General features: G+C 38.7%; 2 protein-coding genes across 5 annotated transcripts; both read left to right on the forward strand.

Moving 5' to 3' along the window:
• Window positions 1-1,708: 1,708 nt before the first annotated feature.
• LOC137725405 (phosphatidylinositol/phosphatidylcholine transfer protein SFH3) lies at window positions 1,709-16,755 on the forward strand. Of its 4 annotated transcripts, XM_088694837.1 has the most exons (15): window positions 1,709-1,894; window positions 2,134-2,291; window positions 12,885-13,113; window positions 13,218-13,317; window positions 13,420-13,686; window positions 13,848-13,925; window positions 14,047-14,148; window positions 14,233-14,282; window positions 14,421-14,520; window positions 14,833-15,042; window positions 15,189-15,266; window positions 15,452-15,595; window positions 15,719-15,802; window positions 15,894-15,959; window positions 16,070-16,755. In XM_088694837.1, the coding sequence occupies exons 2-15, from the start codon at window positions 2,255-2,257 to the stop codon at window positions 16,085-16,087; spliced, it is 1,563 nt and encodes a 520-aa protein (XP_088550963.1). In that variant the 5' UTR covers window positions 1,709-1,894; window positions 2,134-2,254; the 3' UTR covers window positions 16,088-16,755. The 4 variants fall into 4 exon arrangements, with proteins under 4 accessions (XP_088550963.1, XP_068320172.2, XP_088550965.1 ...); XM_068464071.2 differs by lacking the exons at window positions 1,709-1,894; window positions 2,134-2,291 and adding an exon at window positions 12,124-12,479; XM_088694839.1 differs by lacking the exons at window positions 1,709-1,894; window positions 2,134-2,291 and adding an exon at window positions 12,593-12,702.
• LOC148697083 (uncharacterized) lies at window positions 16,356-21,481 on the forward strand. Its single transcript, XM_088693443.1, has 5 exons — window positions 16,356-16,666; window positions 18,419-19,073; window positions 19,157-19,405; window positions 20,281-20,667; window positions 20,777-21,481. Exons 1-5 carry the CDS (start codon window positions 16,356-16,358, stop codon window positions 21,479-21,481), a joined length of 2,307 nt encoding a protein of 768 aa, XP_088549569.1.
• The last annotated feature ends 1,516 nt before the right edge of the window (window positions 21,482-22,997 follow it).

The following is a 22,997-nucleotide window of genomic DNA, read 5'->3' on the forward strand; positions in this document are numbered from 1 at the left end:
CCTAAACCATGCGGACAAAATTACCCTTCTAAGTTTTAATAAATACCCTTCAAACCCAGCCCAAATCTCATGATTTTTATTGTAAATGAGATGAAATCAAGGGGCAAACAATTTACTGTAGTTGAATTAACAGTCAATTCCTCCTCAATTTTAGAATAGATATTTTTTATTTTATATTTTTTAACAAACAAAATTATATACACTAAGAAGGAGAAAGTGTACTTAGTCTCACAATGAGCTAACAATAATATAGTTCTGAACTTCAGCAAATATTAAATTAAAATATGTATCTATAAACATCTTTATACGTTTCACGCATAAACCCTAGTTTGTAGGTTTTTAGCCTTTCCCGTTGCCTCCTCCCTCTCCCCTCTCAGTTGTAATGTTGCATTTGATTCTTCTCGAGATCCAAGGAAAATTGGATAACTGTAAAACTATTTTCTCTAAAGGATATTGATAGGAGACTAAATTTTTAAATTAGATTTGCAAAACAAATTATGTATCATTAATAAGAAATAAACATGTTAATCGACATTTAATTAATAATCTAATTATCAACAACTACATCATTAATTTGGTTTAAAATTTTGGTCTCCCTATTGTAACATCCCACATCGCCTAGGGGTGAGGATCTTGTAAGCCTTATATGTATATTCGCATCTTTACCTAGCACGAGGCTTTTTGGGAGCTCACTGGTTTCGGGTTCCATCGGAACTCCGAAGTTAAGCGAGTTCGCGCAAGAGCAATCCCATGATGGATGACTCACTGGGAAGTTCTTGTCTAAGTTCCTAGAAACAACACCGTAAGGGCATGATCAGGGCCCAAAGCGGATAATATCATGCTACGGTGGAGTCGAGTTTGGAATGTGATGGGGGCTCGGGCCGGGATTTGACACCTAGCATTTCCCTTCTCTAAATTATAGGAATGTACCCCCACCCCCACCCATCCGACTTTAATTAACAGAATCAGTCTCCGACATGAGCAATTGATATGAAGAATAACATGCTCAGAACTTTTGGTTCTGAGTTCAGATCGATATAACATGAGTGCTCGTAGTTTCTTTGTTGTCCATGGCCGAAATTAAATTAAAAACTTAATGTTGAAGATTTTTTTTCTTGGAAATTCTTATTACATGAAAGGAAGAAGAAGAAGGCGTTTTTTTTTAACGATTTACAGGCATATGGTACAAGATACTCAAAGAATTAAACTTTTCTTTTCTTTTTCTGAGGATCATGGGAGAGCCGGAGAGCAGGTGAAAGGTTCCTACGGTCAAACAGTTACAGCACCAAGTGCAGATCAAAAGTTAACACATTCCATGTACGTAGTCAGTTAATATGGTCACAATTGACATTTTGTTGATAAAATTAGAGGGAACTTATGGTAATTTTGCGTGGAAATAGGGAGATGCAGTTTCCATTTGTAAAAAGTTGGTTAACTAGCTAGCGTGGAAAGCTAAAGAATGAGATTGAATGGGGTGGCTTGCATTTCGCATACTCTCTTTCTTTGCCAACAGAAATCCAAAGCGGGCATGCAAATGCATGGCACACAGAAGAGACCACATGTCAATGGAAAAATGAAACAAAAAACCTCCATTCTTGTTTGACTCTTTCTTTTCCATATCAGTCATGTTATCCTCATTGCTCCTCTCTGGCCGTACAACTTCGGAGATTAATCCGGATCATATATATGCCTACTACGTTTATCTCTTACCCTCTACATTTCCCCTTTCTTTTTTTTTTTGTTTTTTTTTTTTTTTTGGGGATACAAAGAAGGTCTAAAGCAGGAACAAGGGTGGGGAAGGACGATAGTCGAACTCTGACCATGAATGTGGGGGTGTAGTGCTCCATCACTGAAGTTGTTAGCCCCACTTAACCCCCTACATTCTTGTCAAAAGGTATTAATTGTCTCATATTCTCGAATTCTTGCTTTAGATTAATCCTCAAAATCTTCAACCTTCATGGTTAATTACCCTTTTTTTTCTTTCCGTAACGATCATGTTAGTTTCATTCTAAATGATTTGAATGCAGGCTTAGTTTCATTCTAAATTATTTGAATGCATGTTAATGACACAATTGTTTTGATTTTTGTAGTTTTTTAATCTATGTTTTGTTTTGGTGTACAATTACGTTATAGGTAGAGGTACATCCCCCGAGGGGCGCTAGTTTTGAGCACCTTGTGATATATGTACACAAGTTCTTGACGGATCTACTACCCCTTGGCGGTCTCAAACACTTGATCAATCCCGTGTGGCACTATGTCTGGAGCTGATGTTGACCCAAACCTTAAACCTGGTAATTACGACAATCCAATTAATATTTGGCATGATCTTCATCTGATCTTTGGTTTATGAAACCCCACATATACTTAAATGGATATATATTTTGATCGATGGTTATGTATATCTGTGATCTTCTGGATGTTGAATCACACAGTAATTTTTGAGTTTTTTTTTTAATTAGGGTTTCATCTTGTATGTATTAGGGATTTGAATATAAATATTTGGCTTTTTAGCCAAAATGGTTTCTGAGATTTGTATAACACATCACTTTGGTCTTTGAGATTGAAAATCAATAGAAATGGTCCCTGAGATTGTCCATCATCCATTATTTTGGTCATTCCGTTAAAAACTCTATTAAGTGTCTCAGAGCTCTTGGCCAGAAGTTTGGGCAATTTTCAAAGCTCCGTAACTCGATCGTATTTTAACCAAATCTACCCATAATTTATTAAAATGAAGATAGAGAAGTTTAGAACAAGATTATATGTATTTGGAAGGCCAATGGTTGCCGAAGATGGCTGGAAAATAGCCTGAAAGGTGTCTGGTCCGTAGGAAAACTGGAAAACTCGCCAGAAACTGGGTAAACTTTAAACGTTCATAATTTCTTCAATACTCAACGAAATCAAGTGATTCAAAAATAAAAATCATACTTCTCAACGAGACGAAGAGAATCGTACCTTACTTGATGGCTAATTCGCCTTTTTGGCCAGAAAATGGCTCGAAAGTGGCTAACTCGAGACCAAGACAGCCACTTTCGAGCTATTTTCCGGCCAAACCATGAAGAGTTAGCCGTCAAGAAAAGTACCATTCTCTTTTTCTCATCTATGATTTTCATTTTTGAATCACTCGATTTCGTTGAGTATTGAAGAAGTCATGAACGTTTAAAGTTTACCTAGTTTCCAGCAAGTTTTCCAGTTTTCGCACGGACCAGTCACCTTTCAAGCTATTTTCCGGCCATCTCCAGCAACCATTGGGCTTCCAAATAGGTATAATATTGTTCTACACTTTCCTATCTTCATTTTGATATATTATGGGTCGAAGTTAAGAAACGATTGAGTTACGAAGATTTGAAAATTGCCCAAACTTTTGGCCAAGAGCTCTGAGACACTTAACGGAGTTTTCAACGGAATGACCAAAATAATGGATGGTGGACAATCTCAGGGACCATTTCTATTGATTTTCAATCTCAAGGACCAAAGTGATGTGTTATACAAATATTAGCATTTATCTTTAAGTTTAGATTAGAGTTTGCTTGGAGCAATTGCAAATGGATATATAGAATAGATTCGTAAGAGCCTGTCAATACACATACAAATCGTGCTCACATGCGTTTGAAACTAGTAAACGGTACTAGAATGGCATGAAGGTTCCAGAGAACAAACTGTAATTCCTCGTTCTTCATCTACTTAAAGAAGAAAGAATGCTTTTCAATGAATGATTTTATTTCATATGAAAACAAGGTATATATACAACCCTATACAGATATGGGAAAGAATAAGGGAGAGAATAATTACATCCTAAACTAGGAAATCAATTACAGTAGGAATCCCACAATTATAGGAATCCTAATACAAGTCAACACTCCCCCTCAAGTTGGTGCATAGATGTTGCACATGCCCAACTTGTCTAGAAATCTGGAGAACTTGTTACTAGAAACCGCCTTCGTGAGAATATCTGCTACTTGGTCGTCCGTTCCTATGGGAGGAACCTTAATTACTTTATTATCTAGCTTCTCTTTAATAAAGAACCGATCAACCTCTACATGCTTGGTCCGATCATGTTGCACAGGATTATGAGCAATATCGCGTGCAGCTTTATTGTCACAGAATAACTTCATAGGCAGACCTTGTTTGACACCCACATCTTGCAACAAAAACTTAAGCCACAAGAGTTCACAAATACCGAGTGCCATGCCTCTAAATTTGGCTTCTGCACTTGACCTTGATACGACATTTTGCTTCTTGCTTCTCCACGTTACTAGATTTCCCCCAACAAAGGTGAAATACCCAGATGTCGAGCGTCTATCATCCGTCGATCCTGCCCAATCAGCATCCGTATAGCACTCAATTCTAAAATGCTCATTTTTCCGAAATAAAATTCCTTTACCAGGGCTTCCCTTTAAGTAACTCAATATTCTCATAACTGCACTCATATGTTGTTCTCCTGGATTGTGCATATATTGACTAATCACACTTAAGGCATGAGCAAGATCGGGCCTAGTGTGAGCCAAGTACATTAATCTTCCTACTAACCTTTGATACCTCCCTTTATCAACCGGTACTTGGTTCTGATCTATACCTAACTTCATTCATTCGGCCAACGGAGTAGACACCGGCTTACATGCTGTCATACCGGTTTCTTCCAACAGGTCAAGAACATACTTCCTTTGTGATAGAAATATCCCGGACTTGCATCTTGATACTTCAATCCCAAGAAAATATTTCAAAGGACCAAGATCTTTCATTTCAAATTTTGTGGACAAATAACTTTTCAAGGCTGCTTGCTCAACAGGATCATCACCAGTAACCACCATATCATCCACATACACGATTAGAGCCGTAACCTTTCCGTTCTGGTGTTTCAGAAACAACGTGTGATCCCAATTACTCTGTATATACCCAAATGCCCTCATGGACTTGGTAAATCTACCAAACCAGGCTCTAGGAGACTGCTTTAATCCATACAATGATTTCTTGAGCCTACATACCTTTTGTTTCCGTCTGTCCGAATCACTGCACCTTGGTGGAAGGTCCATGTAAATCTCCTCAGTCAGATCTCCATGGAGGAAAGCATTTTTTACGTCGAACTGTTGCAAAGGCCAATCCAGATTTGCTACTAAGGACAATAGAACACGAACTGTATTGATCTTTGCCACTGGTGCGAACGTATCAGTGTAATCAATGCCATATTTCTATGTATACCCCTTTGCCACCAATCTTGCTTTAAAGCGATCTACCGTTCCGTCGGCTTTATATTTTACTGTATAAACCCATTTGCATCCCACTGTTTTCTTTCCGGCTGGCAAGTCAGTTATTTCCCATGTAGCATTTTTTCTTCAACGATCTCAATTCCTCGTTCATTGCATCTTTCCAGCGGGAATCTGCTAACGCCTCTTGCACACTGTTAGGAATAGATACAGTAGATAATTGATATACAAATGACTTATTTGATTCTGACAGGTGACAGGTAGACACATAATGGTTTAATGGGTATCTCACTCTGGAATCAGAGTTTGGCTCACTCATGGAATACTTGTGTTTACACTCAGGATCTGCCTCATAAGTGGGTTTGGGAATACCTCTATTAATACGCTCTGGAAGGCGACGAAGTGGAGGTGCATCCGGTGTAGAAGACGATTGGTTATGAGAAGTAGTATCTCGTGACACATGCTGTAATTGCTGCTCTGTTTCACTGCAATTGGGCGGCTGTATCTCATCTTCCAACTCAATACCCGTGAGACCCGTGGGCTGCTCCTCTTCCTGACTTGTTGGTTGCTCCTCAGTAGGCTGCTCGGTAGGACTAAACCCAGAAAACACGGGCTGCTGTCCTTCTCCAGGTGTCACGGGCACGGGCTGCTGCCCTTCCCCAGGTGCCGTGGACTGTTGCCCTCTTCCAGAAGTCGTGTACTCCAAGCTCAACACCTCCCTATTATCGTGAGTCAGAACTTCATCATTGTGGTACTCCCCCTGAAGTGAGGACGGGGAGGAACCAAAGAACATGTCATTCTCGTGAAAACTCACATCCTGAGTAATAAACATCTTTTTACTCGAAGGATGATAACAACGATACCCTTTCTGGGTAGTAGCATACCCCAAAAAAACACAACGAAGAGCTCTAGGTTCAAGTTTAGTCTTCCGTTGAGGTGGATGGAGGTGAACAAACGCAACACATCCGACGTGAGGGAAGATTGGGAGTCGAGGGGCTGCTAGTCTGAGATGTGAGAGCCTGAAATGGCGTATGGAAGTTGAGAGTCCGAGATGGAAGGCAATTAATAAGATAAGTTGCAGACGTAAGTGCCTCTCCCCAATAATTGAGCGGCAGATGTGCCGCAAGTAGGGAAGCACGAACCATTTCCAACAAGTGTCGATTTTTCCTTTCTGCAACCCCATTCTGTTGAGGAGTATACGGACACGTGGTTTGATGAACAATACCATGCAACTCTAAGAATGAACGAAGTTCCATATTAACATATTCTCCCCCATTGTCACTGCGAAGAACTTGGATATTCCTGTTGTATTGTACAACAATCATTTTATGAAACCGTTGGAAGGCCGAACTAACTTCACTCTTCGACTTTAACAAAATAACCCAAGTCATGCGGATACAATCATCAATAAAAGTAACAAACCAATGAGCACCACCAAGAGTGGCTACTTTTGACGGTCCCCATACATCAGAATGCACAATCATAAAAGGAACGGTACTTTTATTTAAACTGGGAGGAAAAGAGGTTCGATGGCTCTTAGCCATTTCACAAACATCACACTTAAACTGAGAAACATCATTCTTGACAAACAAACTAGGAAATAACTTATGCAGATAACCAAAGGAAGCATGCCCAAGGCGCCGGTGCCACATCCAAATGTCTGACACTTTATTAGTAATCCCTTGAGAATCATCAAAGGAGAGAGCTTGAGTTAGCAAACTAGAACTACTGGTGGTCAACTCCAAGTAATAAAGTTTCCCTCTTCTAATACCATAACCAATCGTCTTCCGCATTAGGATGTCCTTAAAAACACAAAAATAGGGCAAAAAAATAACCAAACAATGTAAGGCAAAGGTTATTTGAGCAACGGACAACAAATTAAAATTTAGAGAGGGAACCACAAGAACAGTGTCAAGTTTCATGGTATCGGAAAGGGAAACAGCGCCTTCCCCAATAACAGGGACGGCATTACCATTAGCAACATTGACCTCGGTTTGTGTGGATGTTTTTAGTGATGGAACCTGTCTAGAATCACAAGTCATATGTTCAGTAGCTCTGGAATCAATTATCCATGTATTATTCATAACAGAAGTAGAAGTACTGAGTGTCTTTCCATCACTTCCTGCCGCAGCTATCATGGCAAATGCCTTGTCCACTATCTGATCTGAATCATTCTTGGTTTCGGCAATTGAGGCTCGAGATTTGTTGCATCGAGGATCACGGGTCTTATCCCAATTCTCAGGATATCCAATCATCTCAAAACAACGACTCTTGGAGTGTCCCGTCAGGCCACAGTGTGGGCACTTACCTTGTGGACAATCCCGGCTTGTCTGGCTCGGCCGAGTTGATCCAGGCCGGTTTTGTACCCCTTCTCGGTTCGACCCACTAGATGATCCACGGGCCCTTGCTGCCATGGCAGCAGACTCCCCCTTGTCAACCTCTGTCTTCATTGCTTCCTTTCGATCGGCTTCTCGACGAACATAGGCATAAGAAGCCTGCAGACCAAGTGGGGGATCCTTCCGCAGCACTTCTCCACGCACTTGATCAAACCCATCATCGAGACCACCAAGAAACACATAGACCCGTTGTCTCTCAGTGGATTTCTGAAACACTTTGATGTCATTCTCACACTCCATGGATACTTTATTAAAGTGATCCAATTCTTGGAAGATCTCAGTGAGCTCCCCAAAATAGGTAGCTAAGGGTCGGCCATTCTGACGCAGACGGGATGCCTTCTGATTCAACGAATAAATTCTAGCCTCGTCATTCTCATCAAAGTAGGCTGCCTTCAAGGAGTCCCAAATCTCCTTCGATGTAGACAACCGAATGTACCGTTTCATAATCTCGGGCTTCATTGAAGACAAAAGCCAACTCTTAATTTTTTGATCTTCAGAAAACCAATCGTCATATTTAGGATCGTCTTCGCTAGGTGCCTTGATAGACCCACGAAGATATCCCATCTTCTTCCTTCCAGCAATATGAATTTGAATGAGAAGAGCCCATAAATCATAGTTCTTTTCATCCAAAACCATACCAATATTAAAGCTTGAATTCTCTGACTGCACCATAATTGGAGCAGCCGTTGAAACAATCTGTGAACCAGCCCCCTTTTCTTCAGCCATCTCTCTGTTGCTTCGGTGTTGACTAACACAAACTAGGCAGAGAAGAAAAGAAAAAAAAAACAGCAGCGGTGATGGGACCTAGAACACGTTGGACAAATCAACAGGGCTGCAACACCCTATCTGGTGCTCGCTGCAATCGGTCAGGGCACGGGCATCAACAATCCTAAGGTTGCTCGCTGCAATGGATCAGGTACACGACAGAAAAAAAAAAAATTAGGGTTCAATGTTTTCCTAACCCGGCTCTGGTGCCAAGAAGAAAGAATGCTTTTCAATGAATGATTTTATTTCATATGAAAACAAGGTATATATACAACCCTATACAGATATGGGAAAGAATAAGGGAAAGAATAATTACATCCTAAACTAGGAAATCAATTACAGTAGGAATCCCACAATTATAGGAATCCTAATACAAGTCAACACTTAATTAATATCTTCCTTTTAGTTAAATTAAGAGATAATCTCACATATAAATTACAGGTTATGTTGATAAAAATGCTACTAGTTACGTAAGTCACATAAGATCTTGCAGTTCTCTTGTTTACATGTATATTTTTCTCGGTAAACATGCTAAAGTAAAGACATCAAGTACCATATTGATGGCATAATTTAAGTTAAATATTAGGGTCAATAATATAACTATATCTCACAGGGCATGAGGTATAAACATACGCTATACGAATTATAGTCCAATATGCAAGTGCAAACCCAAGTTTCAAGCTACACTAGTAGAAAAAACTACTTGCGTGACAAAACTCTAGGTGTTGAAATAATTTTCGTCGCGCAAGTGATCTTTGCACAATACAGTAAGGCCATTGTTGTGCACAATCGTCCCGGCAAAAAAAAATTGAAAACTTTAGGCGACGAAGATATTCGTCGTGAAAGAGGACCTTGCACAACGAACTGGATATGCATCGCCAAATCTGTGGGGGAAAAATGCAATAAAATGAAGATTTGACACCAATTTATCTCGCGACAAACCTTTTCTTGCGCGAGGGAAAGCTTCGTCGTAGTGTGGTTCTTGCACGACGAACAGTAGTCTTCGTCATGCAAAGTGTTTGAAATGGTCAATTGAGACATTTAAGCCAACAAGTAAATGCAAACTTTAGGTGACAAATACTTTGTCGCCCAAAGGGTTCACCAAGATTCTTAAAAAATCCAGATCCACTTTTTTCTCCTCATTCATCTCTTCCTCATCTTTTTCCGCAAACCCCCTCATTTTCTTCTCCCCGAACTCCAAAACTTCCTATACTACAAACTCCAAAACTTTCTCTCCCCCGCATCCCAATTCTTGTTTCCTTTTTTCCATTACTTTCTCCGTCGACAATCTTCAATTTTCAAGGTAAGTCTTAATACATCCAAATAATGAACAAATTTGTTTTGGAAATTAATTTTAATTTTTTATTTGTGTCTCATAAGTTTGAACATTCTCTATGATTAGCTCTCTTCTTAGACCAGCCCCAACCCTTGAACCCAAACCTAAATATTTAGGTCCACAAAAAAACACAATTTAGGTCTTTGAACAATGAATGTCACGTAACCTTCAAGACCTAAAATTAAGGACCTAAAATGTATTAGTTGTGGTGGAATGATTTTAACCAAGGTTCTAAAAGATCCTCGAACTAACACCTAGGCGGGGCCAAGGCAAGGGCCTAGGTGGACTAGGTGGATTTAAGTAAATTAATTATGTATTGTAATAAACTGCAAAATTGAATGACATATAGATTGTAAAGTATTAAAACATAATGAAAAGCATGAGAAACAAGCATATAATTCGTGTTCACCTAAATTTTCAACATGTCTCTTACAATTTATTGAAAAAATTAAAATGCAAAATGAAAGTTATTGATTTTTGTATAAGTGAGAGTCGCGACCTATGGAGGTTTAGGTGGGCTAGGCGGGTGGCTAGGTGGTCTAGGCGGTTTAGGCGGGCGCCTAGGCAGCCTAGGGGAGTGCCTAAGGAGGCCTAGGCCCCCTTTCTTAATTTTCAAATACCTAGAGATTAATCGGTGCGATGGCCATCTACCTAGCGCATAGGCGAGGCCTAAATGGCGCTACGCAGGAATTTTTAGAATAGTGGTTTTAATCTTACTCTTTTTTTTCTTTTCAGGAAGGATTTTTTATTTGTAACTTTGAGAAATGTAATCTTAATTTTATTTTACGAATGTTTTAAACAAAGCACACCACTCAACCAATTTATTTTAAACTGAATTGCTTTTAAAGATTATTTTATTATTTTCACTGTTGGATTTTTTTTTTTTTTTTTTTTACAGTTGGATTTGAAAAAAAAAAACATGAACCGTTAGATCAAAATCCATAGATTGCAGGAAAAAAAAGGATTTCAATCAGGACCGTTGAACACCAACGGCCCAAAAATCGAACGGCCATTGAGGCCCCTAAAATGTTAACGTTTTGCGACTGGGTCCCCTTGCCAGTTGGGGCCCCTATCGGCGGACATAGTTCATCATCAGATTGTTTTTTAAAAAAGTGTGTGGCCCCCAAAAATTGTTGGGTTTTAGTTTGGGTCCAAAGCCGAGGCTTTTGGGGTTAGGTCTCCCCATTGAATTGCATTTTTTGGGTTTAAACCCAAATATTTGAATTCGTCTCTCCCTTGAAGTTGGTCTTAGCATATACTATGATGAAATATTTCATGTTAAGTAAAATGCTTGTCGACTGGCCACAGTGTTCATCGGGGTGGTAACTACTTTGTTCACATAAGTTGTTCGACAAAATGCCTAAGAGACTTGGCATCGTCTTTGTGTGCGTTGTTGTCGATATCTAGTGATAGACTATCTTGAGTATGTTGATAGACTCGTTCGAAAGTTGTTGGCATTTGTGGAAAACCACAATAGCTTGTTAGAGGATTGTGGCCCACCAGCTCTTAGACAAAATGCCACACTAAAAATTTACTACTTGTTTTCGTCCAACACTAAAGGTATACATGTCCTACTTTATGAGAAGTACCTTTTTTTCTCATAATTTATTTCATAGAAATCCTAGTGCTTCTTAAAAAAATATTTGAAGTGTTACCTAATATTTATGTGCTTCCAAAACACGCATTACGATGTAAAAACACTTTTAAAATTTACTATCAAATTAAAACATTTTTAAGATTTATTATCAAATTGGATCAGTAACACATTTAATTATCTAAAAACGTTGTCAGCTATTCAAATAACAGTCTCAAATTATCACATGACAACATCATCATTGTAATAAGGCTTAAATGGTAAAATGGTCCATTTGTTTTAGTCATTAGGTCGTTTTAGTCCCTATGTTTTCAATTTGGCCAATTTGGTCTTTGAGTTGATCTCGATTAGCCAATTAAAGACATTTCCATCTGATTTCTGTAAAAATTTATAAATTACTATAGACTTATTTATTTGATTTAAAATATTTAAAAATGAAATACAATTAAAAACTAAAAGAAAAATTATTCTCCTCCCAACTCGCCCGGCCTCCTCCCTAATGTTACCTCCTCTCTTTTCTATGTCACATTCTTAATCATTTTTTATATGGGAAGTTTTATTTCTCATTAATTCGCATTTTTCTGTAAAGTAAAAAGGATAATTATATCTCTTATAATTTTTCTTATAAATTTTTTAACAGAGATTGAATGAAACGTCTTTAATTGACTAATAAAGATAAACGTAAGGATTAAATTAACCAAATAAAAAACAAAAAAACTAAATTAATCATATAACTATAACACAATGACTATTTTGACATTTAAGTCTCATAATAATTTGGCTAATTCGAAACAATGCATCACAAAAGACGTAATAAAAATACAATAATTTGAAGAATAAATTACGACTAGATCATAGCAAAAACCAAAAGAATAACAGATATCGCGCGCGTGGAGCTGCGTTGACGCCGCTTTGACATCGTTTCCATGTGCCAGGAGCGGCCTGTGAAATCCACGTGCCACCTTGTGGCCTTCAGACCACCTGTAACGTAGGAAAATGTGCCTTCCTCCATGTGAGAAGGGGAGGAGTGCAGGGATGTTCTTCTCCACCAAGTAGTCAGGTCCCTTTGGGATCCATCAACCACCATGTTTGGAGGTCATGGATTCAGATTTTTGGTTTCAGCCCCATACATTTTTGACAGAAGAATATCAAGATTTGATGTCCTTAATCAAAATCAAAGCAGCTGGGTGAGTTGAAACCTGAAAGTCACTGTTTTCTTTAGATATTTATAGAGAAAATTGTTCAAGAATACACCTTTTACTTTACAAGTTGATATTTCCTTCTGTAACCGCCAAAAATAGTACAATGGAATCTAAAAAAAGATATTCTTTTTGTTGAAATTGTTTTGGGTTATATTCATAATTTCATAGTTTTAGTTTGATTGATTTGATTTACCAGAGGAACATATTGGTTTGGTTTCTCCCAATTCATATGAATTTTGTGTTTTCTGAATTTTGTTTGCATTTTGTTCGGAAATCCGATAAAATTGGGACGATATAGCGAAGATTAACTGTCTAGCAGAAGATGGAAAAGAGAGAGAAAGACCCATTTGTGTTTGTGGGTCAATTTATTTTGATTACTTCTGTGTGCAGATGGGAACTCTGAGGACGAGAGGAAAACAAAGCTTGGATCTTTCAAGAAGGCAGCAAACATGATTACAAACTCCTTCAATAAGGGTCGAAGGAACAGTAAAGTAATGTCTTTCCCTATGGAGGACGACATTGATGCCGAGGAGCTCAAGGCAGCTCAGGAATTCCGGCAAAAACTTCTTTCGGAAGAACTACTGCCCTCGAAACATGACGATACTCATATGTTGCTAAGGTTACTTATTCTCTGTTTTGATTGGCCATAACAATTTTTTATGCCCGAGTTGCTATATCCGGTTATGAATAGGTTGTTTGTTATACTGTTGTATGATGGTGCAGATTTTTAAGGGCCCGGAAATTTGATCTTGAGAAAACAAAGCAAATGTGGTCTGACATGCTCCAATGGAGGCAGGAATATGGTGCTGACACTATTATGGAGGTAGTTTTCAATGCTTATGTTGAACTTGGAATATGGTGGAGATTGGTTTAGTTGGAATAGCTGTTGTTTGTCTGAAATTTTTCCTTTTGTTTTTTCGCTAAGGACTTTGAGTTCAAGGAAGTCGATGAAGTCTTGAAATACTATCCACAAGGGCATCATGGAGTTGATAAGGATGGACGGCCTGTCTACATTGAGAAACTGGGTCAAGTCGATTCTAATAAGCTGATGCAAGCAACAACAATGGACCGGTATGTAAGGTACCACGTACGGGAGTTTGAGAGGACCTTTATATGTAAATTCCCTGCCTGTTCCGTTGCAGCAAAAAAGCTCATCGATCAGAGTACCACTATTCTTGATGTCCAAGGAGTGGTATGTGAAAACTCTCTTAATATTGGTTAATTGGAGATATCCAATTATTCTGTAGAGAAACTGATATTCTAATTCATTTATTAAGGAGATCTTCTTGTTAGATCTAACTATTGTGGTGTCAAACATGATGGGTTATATTTATATATTTACTTGATCCGCAGGGGCTTACAAGTTTAAATAAATCTGCAAGGGAACTCATCCAGCGCCTTCAGAAGGTTGATGGTGACAATTATCCTGAGGTATCCTGTAAAAGGCTGTATGATTTCAAGTTTTGCGTGAAACAAGATTCTTGGATTGTTTAACTATCATGAAAGATAGTTTTCATATTCTATGGTGCTGATTGAACTTTTTTTAACGTAGACCCTGAACCGTATGTTCATCATCAATGCTGGTTCTGGATTTAGGCTCTTATGGAACACTGTCAAATCTTTCCTTGATCCCAAGACCACTTCGAAAATCAATGTAAGCTTTCGTCCCTTCTTCACTCTAAACTAGTGAAGTTTTTTATCTAGTACTGGTGCTAAAGTTGTTGATATTTTGCATCAGGTTCTGGGAAATCAATATCAGAGCAAGTTGCTTGAAATAATTGAGGCCACGTAAGTATCGTTCTAGGAAAACTATTTTTTCTTCTATCCACTTCTTCATCTTGCTTTACATTTCTTCGTCTGTATCTTGTTCAGTCTTAGCTAACCAAGCTTCCTGTTATAATACTCTTCTTTATGTTGAACCTGCAGTGAGCTACCAGAGTTTTTCGGTGGTAGTTGCACTTGTGCTGATAAGGGTGGTTGCATGCTCTCTGATAAGGGCCCATGGAACGATACAGAAATAATCAAGGTGATTTTCTACAGTTCGAATATGAAATAATTCTTGACCCGTTAACAACTTGAGCTTTTAGGAAAATGGAAAATCAACGGCCTTAGTTTGAACGCCTGCAATTACAACCTTTCAATATTAGTGTTGGAGAGAGGCCATATGTGAGGGAGAGTTTTGGAATTAAATAAATGTTGTCCAACAATATAACAGCTTAGCCTTTGGGGATAGTGGTAAACCAACTGACTTTATCAGCAAGTAATTGAATTTTTTTTTTATCCTAATTTGTATTGTAATGTGAAAATGATCTCCAAATCTGTTATTTTGATGAGGCAGATGGTTCAGAGTATTCGTGAGGCCAAATGCACAAGCAACACTTCATCAGGCGATCTGGAGGAGAAACAGGAGGAGAAAATATTGGAAGAGGAGAAGAAAATATCTGAAGACGAGACGAAAGTCTCTGAAGAGGAGCCAAAAGTCTCTAAAGAGGAGACAAAAGTCTCTGAAGAGAAGTTAATCCCCGAAGACGCGATGGCTTGCACAAATGTACTCAGACCTTGGCTCAAGTTGCCTTTTCATTTTTGTGTGTTTATGGCCCATCTTCAAACCTTCTTGTCTCAGATTTTATAAAATTCTCAGTTTCCTGACGTTGATTTTGTTGCTATTTTCTCTTGGTATGCTACCACATGAAGAGAATGGATTCTTTCTGCTCAGATGCGTTTTTAGAGGCTGAAACGCACTCAGACCATCTCTCTTCTTTGCCTGAAGAAGTATGCAGGGCCCTTTATCTTTTTCGCATATTTATCAATCAGTTAACACTAACTCTCTAACTGTCTCTTTTTTGAAATATTTAGTCTTATTATAGTTCAACTTTGCCTCCATAGGGAGAAAATTCTGGACATGGCACTTGCTGGGCCTTATTATATGATATGCTCATTTGCTTCATCTTGTGCAGCTTTTAACTCCGAGAATGTATCCCATGGGATATGACGATGTTGATTCAATGGTTTGCAAGGGAACTGAGAGAGAGGCAGAAAGGCTGAACGCTGCTCTCAATCGACTCAGTGCCTTGGAACAAGAGCTGTCTTCAACCAAGCAAGTAATCATCTTGATATTCTCGAATTCTTTTATTGAAGTTTGTATACCAGAAAAAGAAAGATCCAAATCAAGACAACAATAAACGTAATCATATCCATTTCTTTTTGTGCGAATGGTTTTCAAGGTTGAGATGCAGAAAGAAGAAAAGCTAAAGGCTGCTCTTGACCGCATCAATGCTTTGGAACAAGAGCTGACAGAAGCCAAGAAGGTAATGTCTTGATATTTTTCAATTCTATTATTGCAGTTAAAATTGAAGCAAGAAAAGGAAAAATTATACGTGTTTGTTTTTTTTTTTTTAGGCACTGGAGGAAGCCCGTCTTAAACAAGAGGAGCTTCTAGCCTCCGTCGACAAGGAAAAGAAATTTGTATGTAACTAAATACCTAATACATGCTTAGCCAGTTCAAGTTTATTTGTATCTCAGATCTTTTGCAAGTTTATATTTAGACCATCTTGCGTTTTGGACTGTAATTGCAGGGCTTATTCTGTTGGTGACGTGATCGATCTAAAAGCATTTATCTAGTGTGGTGGATTGAGTGGCTTCAGCTTGTGTGGTTCTCAGGAGGGATGAAATAGAAATGCGTGTTGTGTGTGTTTCGCCATTTGGAATGACGGGAATTCTACCTTGCCTATGGTTTTATAACAGCAGGCATTGTCATTAGTTGAGGTGTTCCAAATTAGCAACTGAAAACCATCCTCCGGAATATGCAGAGTACTCCTAGAAAAAAGTAAGAGCCTCCTCCTGGGTTGTTTTATAAGATCAATGTATATAGATGCAGCTATCAAGGAAAGGAAAAACATGCACCTAGGAGTTGGAAGAACTATTAGAGATTCACAGGACGCGGGGTTGGCAGCTAACGAAAAACCATTAGAAGGGTATACTTTTCAACAAACAAACAAGATAACTATAGAACTACAGGGCTATTTGGGAAGGGAAACAATACAATTCGCAGAGGATATAGCCGGATTTGGCTGCGGAACGGGATTTAGTTTAATTTGGTTTGCAGTTGTATGTGATTATGGAGAACATATGGATGGAGAAGAGTCCTTTGTGGCTCTTCCCGTACATTTCAAGTAATTCTTCTGCAGTTGTAATGTCTTCATATAAACAGAATTTCAGTTTTGAGATGAAAGAAAACTAATAATTAGGATCTTGCACAGAATGTCCACTCTTCTTTTGTTAAAAAGGAAAAACTTGTATCAAATATTTGATTAGATGCGGTTTTTAGCTTCTCTACGCTGGCGATTTTGTTCTTGCTTGCTTGGTTTGACATGCTGTTTGTACATACCCTCTTGATTCCTCGCTTCCCTCAACACTTGTCGCTTCCTTGGTTGCTAAGAAAGTGAACCGGAATTGGCACTGGAGCTTCCTCAGTGCTATGAACAAAATTGGGTGTCTAAGTTCAGAGGCTCACTGTACGAGCTGCAAATCCTTCGATGTTGACGGCGAATGATTCTGCAAACGTCTTTCTCAAGCTATGTAATGAAGTACTAACCCAAAATACATCCAACTTGAATTAAGTAACATCGGAATGTACCTGGTTCAACCAAGCAAGAGGAAATCATTTAGTATACCTTAAACGCTTAATGCAGAAGCTTTTATTTTTCCGTATAATCCATGCCATCATGAAATCAATTGGCGCTGCAAATGTGATGTTCCGAGGATGATTATTCCCGTCTTTCGTGGAGTTGCATGCAGAACTTCACCATTCATAGCCAAAATATATGTTCAAATTAATGACAGCATGCTTTGTATTTGTGATTTCATTTCCGAAGGTGATAATCAGGTGTTGCAATGACACGGTAACAAGAGGCTGCGAGGCATTTTACGAGATCTTCCTCTGTACATATGAACCAACCAGAAAGTCTGGAATTACCAACAGAACCTGCGAGGCATTTTACGAGATCTTCCTCTATACCACGAGCAGTTGTGACCAAGACATCCACCATACAGTGCTCCAGCAAGTAACAAATTGTATATCTAACCCCAGACGATGCCAAATCAGAACTAAAACCCACAAGAATTCTGGGAAATGTTGAGACTGGATGCACATGTTGTATTTGTTTAACAAAATGAAGGAAAATTGTATACATCGTGTATTTGTCTGCATTTGTTGTCGCAATAAAGATTGGTGTTATTATTTAAAAAATTAAATGAAATTATCTCGACAAATAGTCAAATATAAATGTGAAAAATATAAAGGAAAACATGCACATCTACGGGTTGGTATTTATTAGACGATATGGGGTGATTGATGTTGCATATGGATATTAAACGATATGGGGTGACTGATGCTGCATATGGATATTAGACGATATGGGGTGACTGATGCTGCCAGATTTTATGTTCCCTCTTTCCATGGGATTCTCTATTAAGTCTAATCCCTTAATTTGAGGAAGATTGACATCTAAATGACTTTTTGATAGTTGTGCGCTAGTTACTCGCTGCACTCCCTTAATTTAAGGAGTGACAGCTTTAGGGTTTACCAGGTTAGTAGGATTTGCCAAGGTAGGGTTGCTTGTAACCTTCTACCTCATTATATATCCCCCCCTTGTACATTCAATCAATCTATGAAAAATACATCAAACAAACTTAAAATTTCCACATGGTATCAGAGTGGTGTCGTCCTTGACCTGTCTTTGCCCTTTTTTTTTTCCACTGTTGTTCATCTTCAAGCTCCAGTTATGGTTTGAAGCAAGTTTAGTAAACCTTGGGGGAGAAAACTCACAAAGTTCTCCTTCTTTCGTTCCAGATACTGAGATAAATACGAATACGCGTTTATGCTCAGTTTTGTTAAATGAATTCAACTATCTCCCATGGTCTAGAGTAGTGTCTCTTGCTCTCGATGGAAGAGGAAAGCTAGGGTTCATCAATGGAGGAGTTGAAGCACCCGAGCCTTCTACCCAAGCATATGAAGCATGGTTGTGCAAGGACCAACAAGTCATGTCAATGCTTCTCAACTCAATGGAGAAACATATCGCTGAAATCTTCAGCTATTCTGAATCCTCACATGATCTGTGGAAATCTGTGAAGGACATGTACAGGAATCAAAATAATTATGCACGAGTGTTTCAGCTAAAGAGGGACATTGCCAGTCTTCAACAAGATGGAAAAACCTTTGTGCAGCACCTGGGAAGTCTCAAGACTATGTGGAATGAGTTAGATGTTTATCTATTTCACACCATTGATGCTGTAATTCTTCTGAAAAGAGTTGAAGAAGACAAGATATATCAGCTGCTTGCTAGTTTGAACTCGGACTATGAGGATCTTAGGAGTCACATCTTGATGAATGTCGAACTTTCTTCCTTCAAAACGGTGTGTGTCATGGTTCAACGTGAGGAAACTCGAAGAAGGGTGATGAACTTGGAGAAGAATTCCAAGATTTTTGAGTCAAGAGTCTATGTTGCCAAACATAAACCCTTAGACAACAAGCTTTACAAGGGTAAAAATCCACACTTGAAGTGCAGTTACTGTGATGTTGTAGGTCACGTGGTGGAAAAGTGTTGGATTTTGCACCCCGAACTGAAACCTAAGTTCAACACATAATGATTCTTTCAAGGCAGTTCCATACTGGCTCATACAAACCTCAGCATGCAACAAATCACAGTTATACCTCATTCTCTGAGAGCATTCAAGACTTCACTTCACATCCTGTCTCGCTCATAAATGACTTTGCAATGTACATGCAAACCAAGGGACATAGAGAAGCTGCAGAAAGCTCAAGGGGTACAACTGAAAATCCCACTGCGCTACTGGGGCAGTTCGCAAGTTTCCTTACTGACATAAGAATTTACCAAGAAGCAAAGCTCCATGTATTTTTAGTGCATTCTCAACTACTCTTCACACTAGTATTGAACATGATTGTTGGATTATCGATTTAGGAGCGATTGGCCATATGACAAACAAAGCCTCAAACTTACACAGTTTTCAAACTTTGTCAAAACCCTGTCATGTGTTAGTTGCTAATGGAAAAAAAGCCATGGTTTTGGGCGTAGGAAACGTAAAGTTGCTTTCAAACAACCTTGAGTCTACTGCATTGTTTGTTCCTACCTTTCCTTTTCAACTTCTATCAATAGGAAAGATCACTAGAACCCTAAATTGTCTTGTCACTTTCTCACCAAGCAGTGTTATGTTTCAGGATTCTCTTACCAAGAAGACGATTGGTGAAGGGTTCTTCCTGAATGGTCTTTACTATCTATGCAAGGAACCTCGTTTAGTCAAAGCTTTCCAGGTTGATTCAATTTCTTCCAAGGACCAACAAATCTGGCATCAAAGATTAGCCTATCCATCAGAGACTGCTTTGCTTAAACTCTTTCCCAAAAAGTATCAATCATCTGTAATGTGTGATACTTGTCAGTTGTCCAAGTTTACTAGGCTCCCTTTTAGTTCCTCAATGTCTAGGGCTAGCAAACCTTTAGAACTTGTACACTCTGATGTTTGGGATCCAACTATTGAATCTTTTGATGGATATAAATATTTTGTTATCTTTGTGGATGATTTTTTTAGAACAACATGGCTATATCTGTTAAAATCAAAAAAGGATGTCTTTACTATGTTCAAAGACTTTCATCAACTTGTCATAACTCAATTTCAGTTAACCATTTAGAACCTAAGAACTGACAATGACACTGAGTTCTTATCCAACAATATGAGTCAATATTTAAGCTCTCATGGTATTGTTCACCAGACAAGCTATGTGGGAACCCCACAACAAAATGAGATCTCTGAAAGAAAGAACATGGATTTACTTGAGAAGACTCGTGCATTGATGTTGCTTATGAACATACCAAAGAAATTTTGGTCACAAGCCATTCTCACTGCAACCTATTTAATCAATAAATTGCCTAGTCGTGTTTTAGAGTTTAAGTCTCCTTATGAAACTCTTAAAGGAAGACATATAACTTTATCACATTTGAGAGTATTTGGTTGCACGTGCTTTGTTCATGTTCAAGCATTGCACCATGACAAACTGGATGCTAAGGCTGCAAAGTGTGTTTTCATGGGATATTCATCCTCCCAAAAAGGTTACAAATGTTTTCATCCTATTACTAACAAGATGATTGTGTCTAGGGATGTAAGATTTGAGGAAACAGCTCCCTATTTCTCCAAGGAGGTTGCTCACTCCCGAGAGGGGGAGCTAATGTGTGATTTATTTCCCTTGCTTGTGTGCATTGATCACTCAGTGCACTTGGATCCAGAAGCCACTAACAATCATGAACAAGCAGAGATTGTGGGTGAAACTACTCATGTGTCTTCTTAACCAAGAAACCTGGATGATGGTACTGAGTCTACTCAAAGATGAAAGTCACGAAGAGGCTCTCACTTTACCTCCTTCAAGGCGTAATCCTGTGCGTGCTCGACAACCTCTAGCAAGGCTTCGAGACTATGTCACCTTCACTTCCAAACACCCCATCACTGAGGTGCTGAGTTATAGTCGTGTTCACCCCAATCATGCCACATTCCTAGCTCACATTGAACCACAAACCTTTCAAGAGGCTCAACTAATACCTGAGTGGAGAAATGCAATGAAGGATGAACTTCATGCCTTGGAAAACAATCAAACATGGAGCGTTATGAAGTCACCCCCAAGAAAGAAGGTTGTTAGGAGTAGATGGATCTATAAAACAAAGTTCAAGGCTAATGGATCAATTGAACGTCACAAGGCCAGATTGGTTACACGTGGTTTCACTCAAACGTTTGGGGTAGACTACAAGGACACATTTGCTCTAGTAGCCAAAATGAACTTTGTTTGGGGTTCTTCTTTCAGTGGCTATGAATTGTGGCTGGCCATTGTATTAAATGGATGTAAAAAATGCGTTTTACCAGGTTCTTCTCAAGATAAAAATGATATATGGTGTGTCAATTGCACAAAGCAATCTATGGTTTGAAACAATCTCCATTTGCATGGTATGCAAAGTTGAGTTCAGTGTTGGAAGCTGCTGGTTTTGTTCAAAGTAATGCGGACCCATCCTTGTTCACTCGTAAAGGATTAGCTGGTACATTGGTGGTTATGTGGACGATCTCATCATCACATGTAAAAATGAAGTTGAAATTGAAGCTCTCAAGAAATCTCTCAATCACACATTTGCCATAAAGGACCTGGGGAGACTGAAATACTTCCTTGGCATTGAAATGGCAACATCTCAATAGGGTTTGTTTTTAAATTAGCATAAGTATGTTGTGGATTTTCTCACTGAGGTTGAATTACTTGATTGCAAGCTTGCTATCACTCCCCTTGATAGTAAGCTAAAGCTTGAGATGGATGGAGAACCTCTCACCGATATGAGTCACTACCAAAGGTTAGTTGGAAAGCTTATATACCTTACCATAACCAGACCATATATCACCTATGTTGTGAGCCTGGTTAGCCAATTCATGCATGCACCATCTGTGAAACATCTCTTCATTGTCAAAAGAATTCTACGCTACCTCAAAGGCTCTATTGGTAGAGGTATTCTGATGAAGAATAACCAATCCAGTTAAATCAATGGCTACACCGATGCAGATTGGGCCGAAAATGCAATTGATAGGAAGTTTACCACTGGCTATTGTACGTTTGTTAGAGGAAACATCGTCACATGGAAAAGCAAAAAATAACAGGTTATTGCACGTTCTACTATAGAGGCTGAATATCGTGCAATGGCATTGACAACATGTGAGTTAATTTGGCTCAAGGGGCTACTTTTAGACTTGGGATTCTCTAGTTCTACTCCAATGTCACTCATGTGTGACAATCAAGCAGCCATGCATATCACTACTAACCCCGTGTTCCATGAAAGGACCAAACATATTGAGGTGAACTATCACTACATTAGGACACAAGTTCAATCCCAAGTTATTCAAACCATCTATACTCGCAGTCATGATTAACTGGCAGATGTATTCACAAAAGCACTTCCCTCAGTACCTTTTCAACGTCTCCTTTACAAACTTGGCTCGATCAATCTCCTTGATCCAGCTTAAGGGGGAGTATTAGACGATATGGGGTGACTGATACTACATATGATTGATGCTGTTTATGGATATTAGACGATATGGGATGACTGATGCTACATTTGTTGTCGCAATAAAGATTGGTGTTATTATTTAAAAAATTAAATGAAATTATCTCGACAAATAGTCAAATATAAATGTGAAAAATATAAAGGAAAACATACACATCTACGGGTTGGTATTTATTAGACGATATGGGGTGATTGATGTTGCATATGGATATTAAACGATATGGGGTGACTGATGCTGCATATGGATATTAGACGATATGGGGTGACTGATGCTGCCAGATTTTATGTTCCCTCTTTCCATGGGATTCTCTATTAAGTCTAATCCCTTAATTTGAGGAAGATTGACATCTAAATGACTTGTTGATAGTTGTGTGCTAGCTACTTGTTGCACTCCCTTAAT

The sequence above is a fragment of the Pyrus communis genome, chromosome 5 (genome assembly GCF_041283825.1).
Source record: "Pyrus communis isolate YQ-2024b chromosome 5, ASM4128382v1, whole genome shotgun sequence".
NCBI classification, from domain to species: Eukaryota; Viridiplantae; Streptophyta; class Magnoliopsida; order Rosales; family Rosaceae; genus Pyrus; species Pyrus communis.

Coding starts and splice junctions, on each gene's coding strand:
- LOC137725405 (XM_088694837.1), top strand. CDS start 2,255: ATGTCTGGAGCTGATGTTGACCCAAACCTTAAACCTG. Junction 2,292..12,884: donor TGACCCAAACCTTAAACCTG/GTAATTACGACA, acceptor TTCTGTGTGCAG/ATGGGAACTCTGAGGACGAG. Junction 13,114..13,217: donor GATACTCATATGTTGCTAAG/GTTACTTATTCT, acceptor ATGATGGTGCAG/ATTTTTAAGGGCCCGGAAAT.
- LOC148697083 (XM_088693443.1), top strand. CDS start 16,356: ATGTATATAGATGCAGCTATCAAGGAAAGGAAAAACATGCACCTAGGA. Junction 19,074..19,156: donor AGTGCAGTTACTGTGATGTT/GTAGGTCACGTG, acceptor CTTTCAAGGCAG/TTCCATACTGGCTCATACAA. Junction 20,668..20,776: donor AGATGATTGTGTCTAGGGAT/GTAAGATTTGAG, acceptor TTGATCACTCAG/TGCACTTGGATCCAGAAGCC.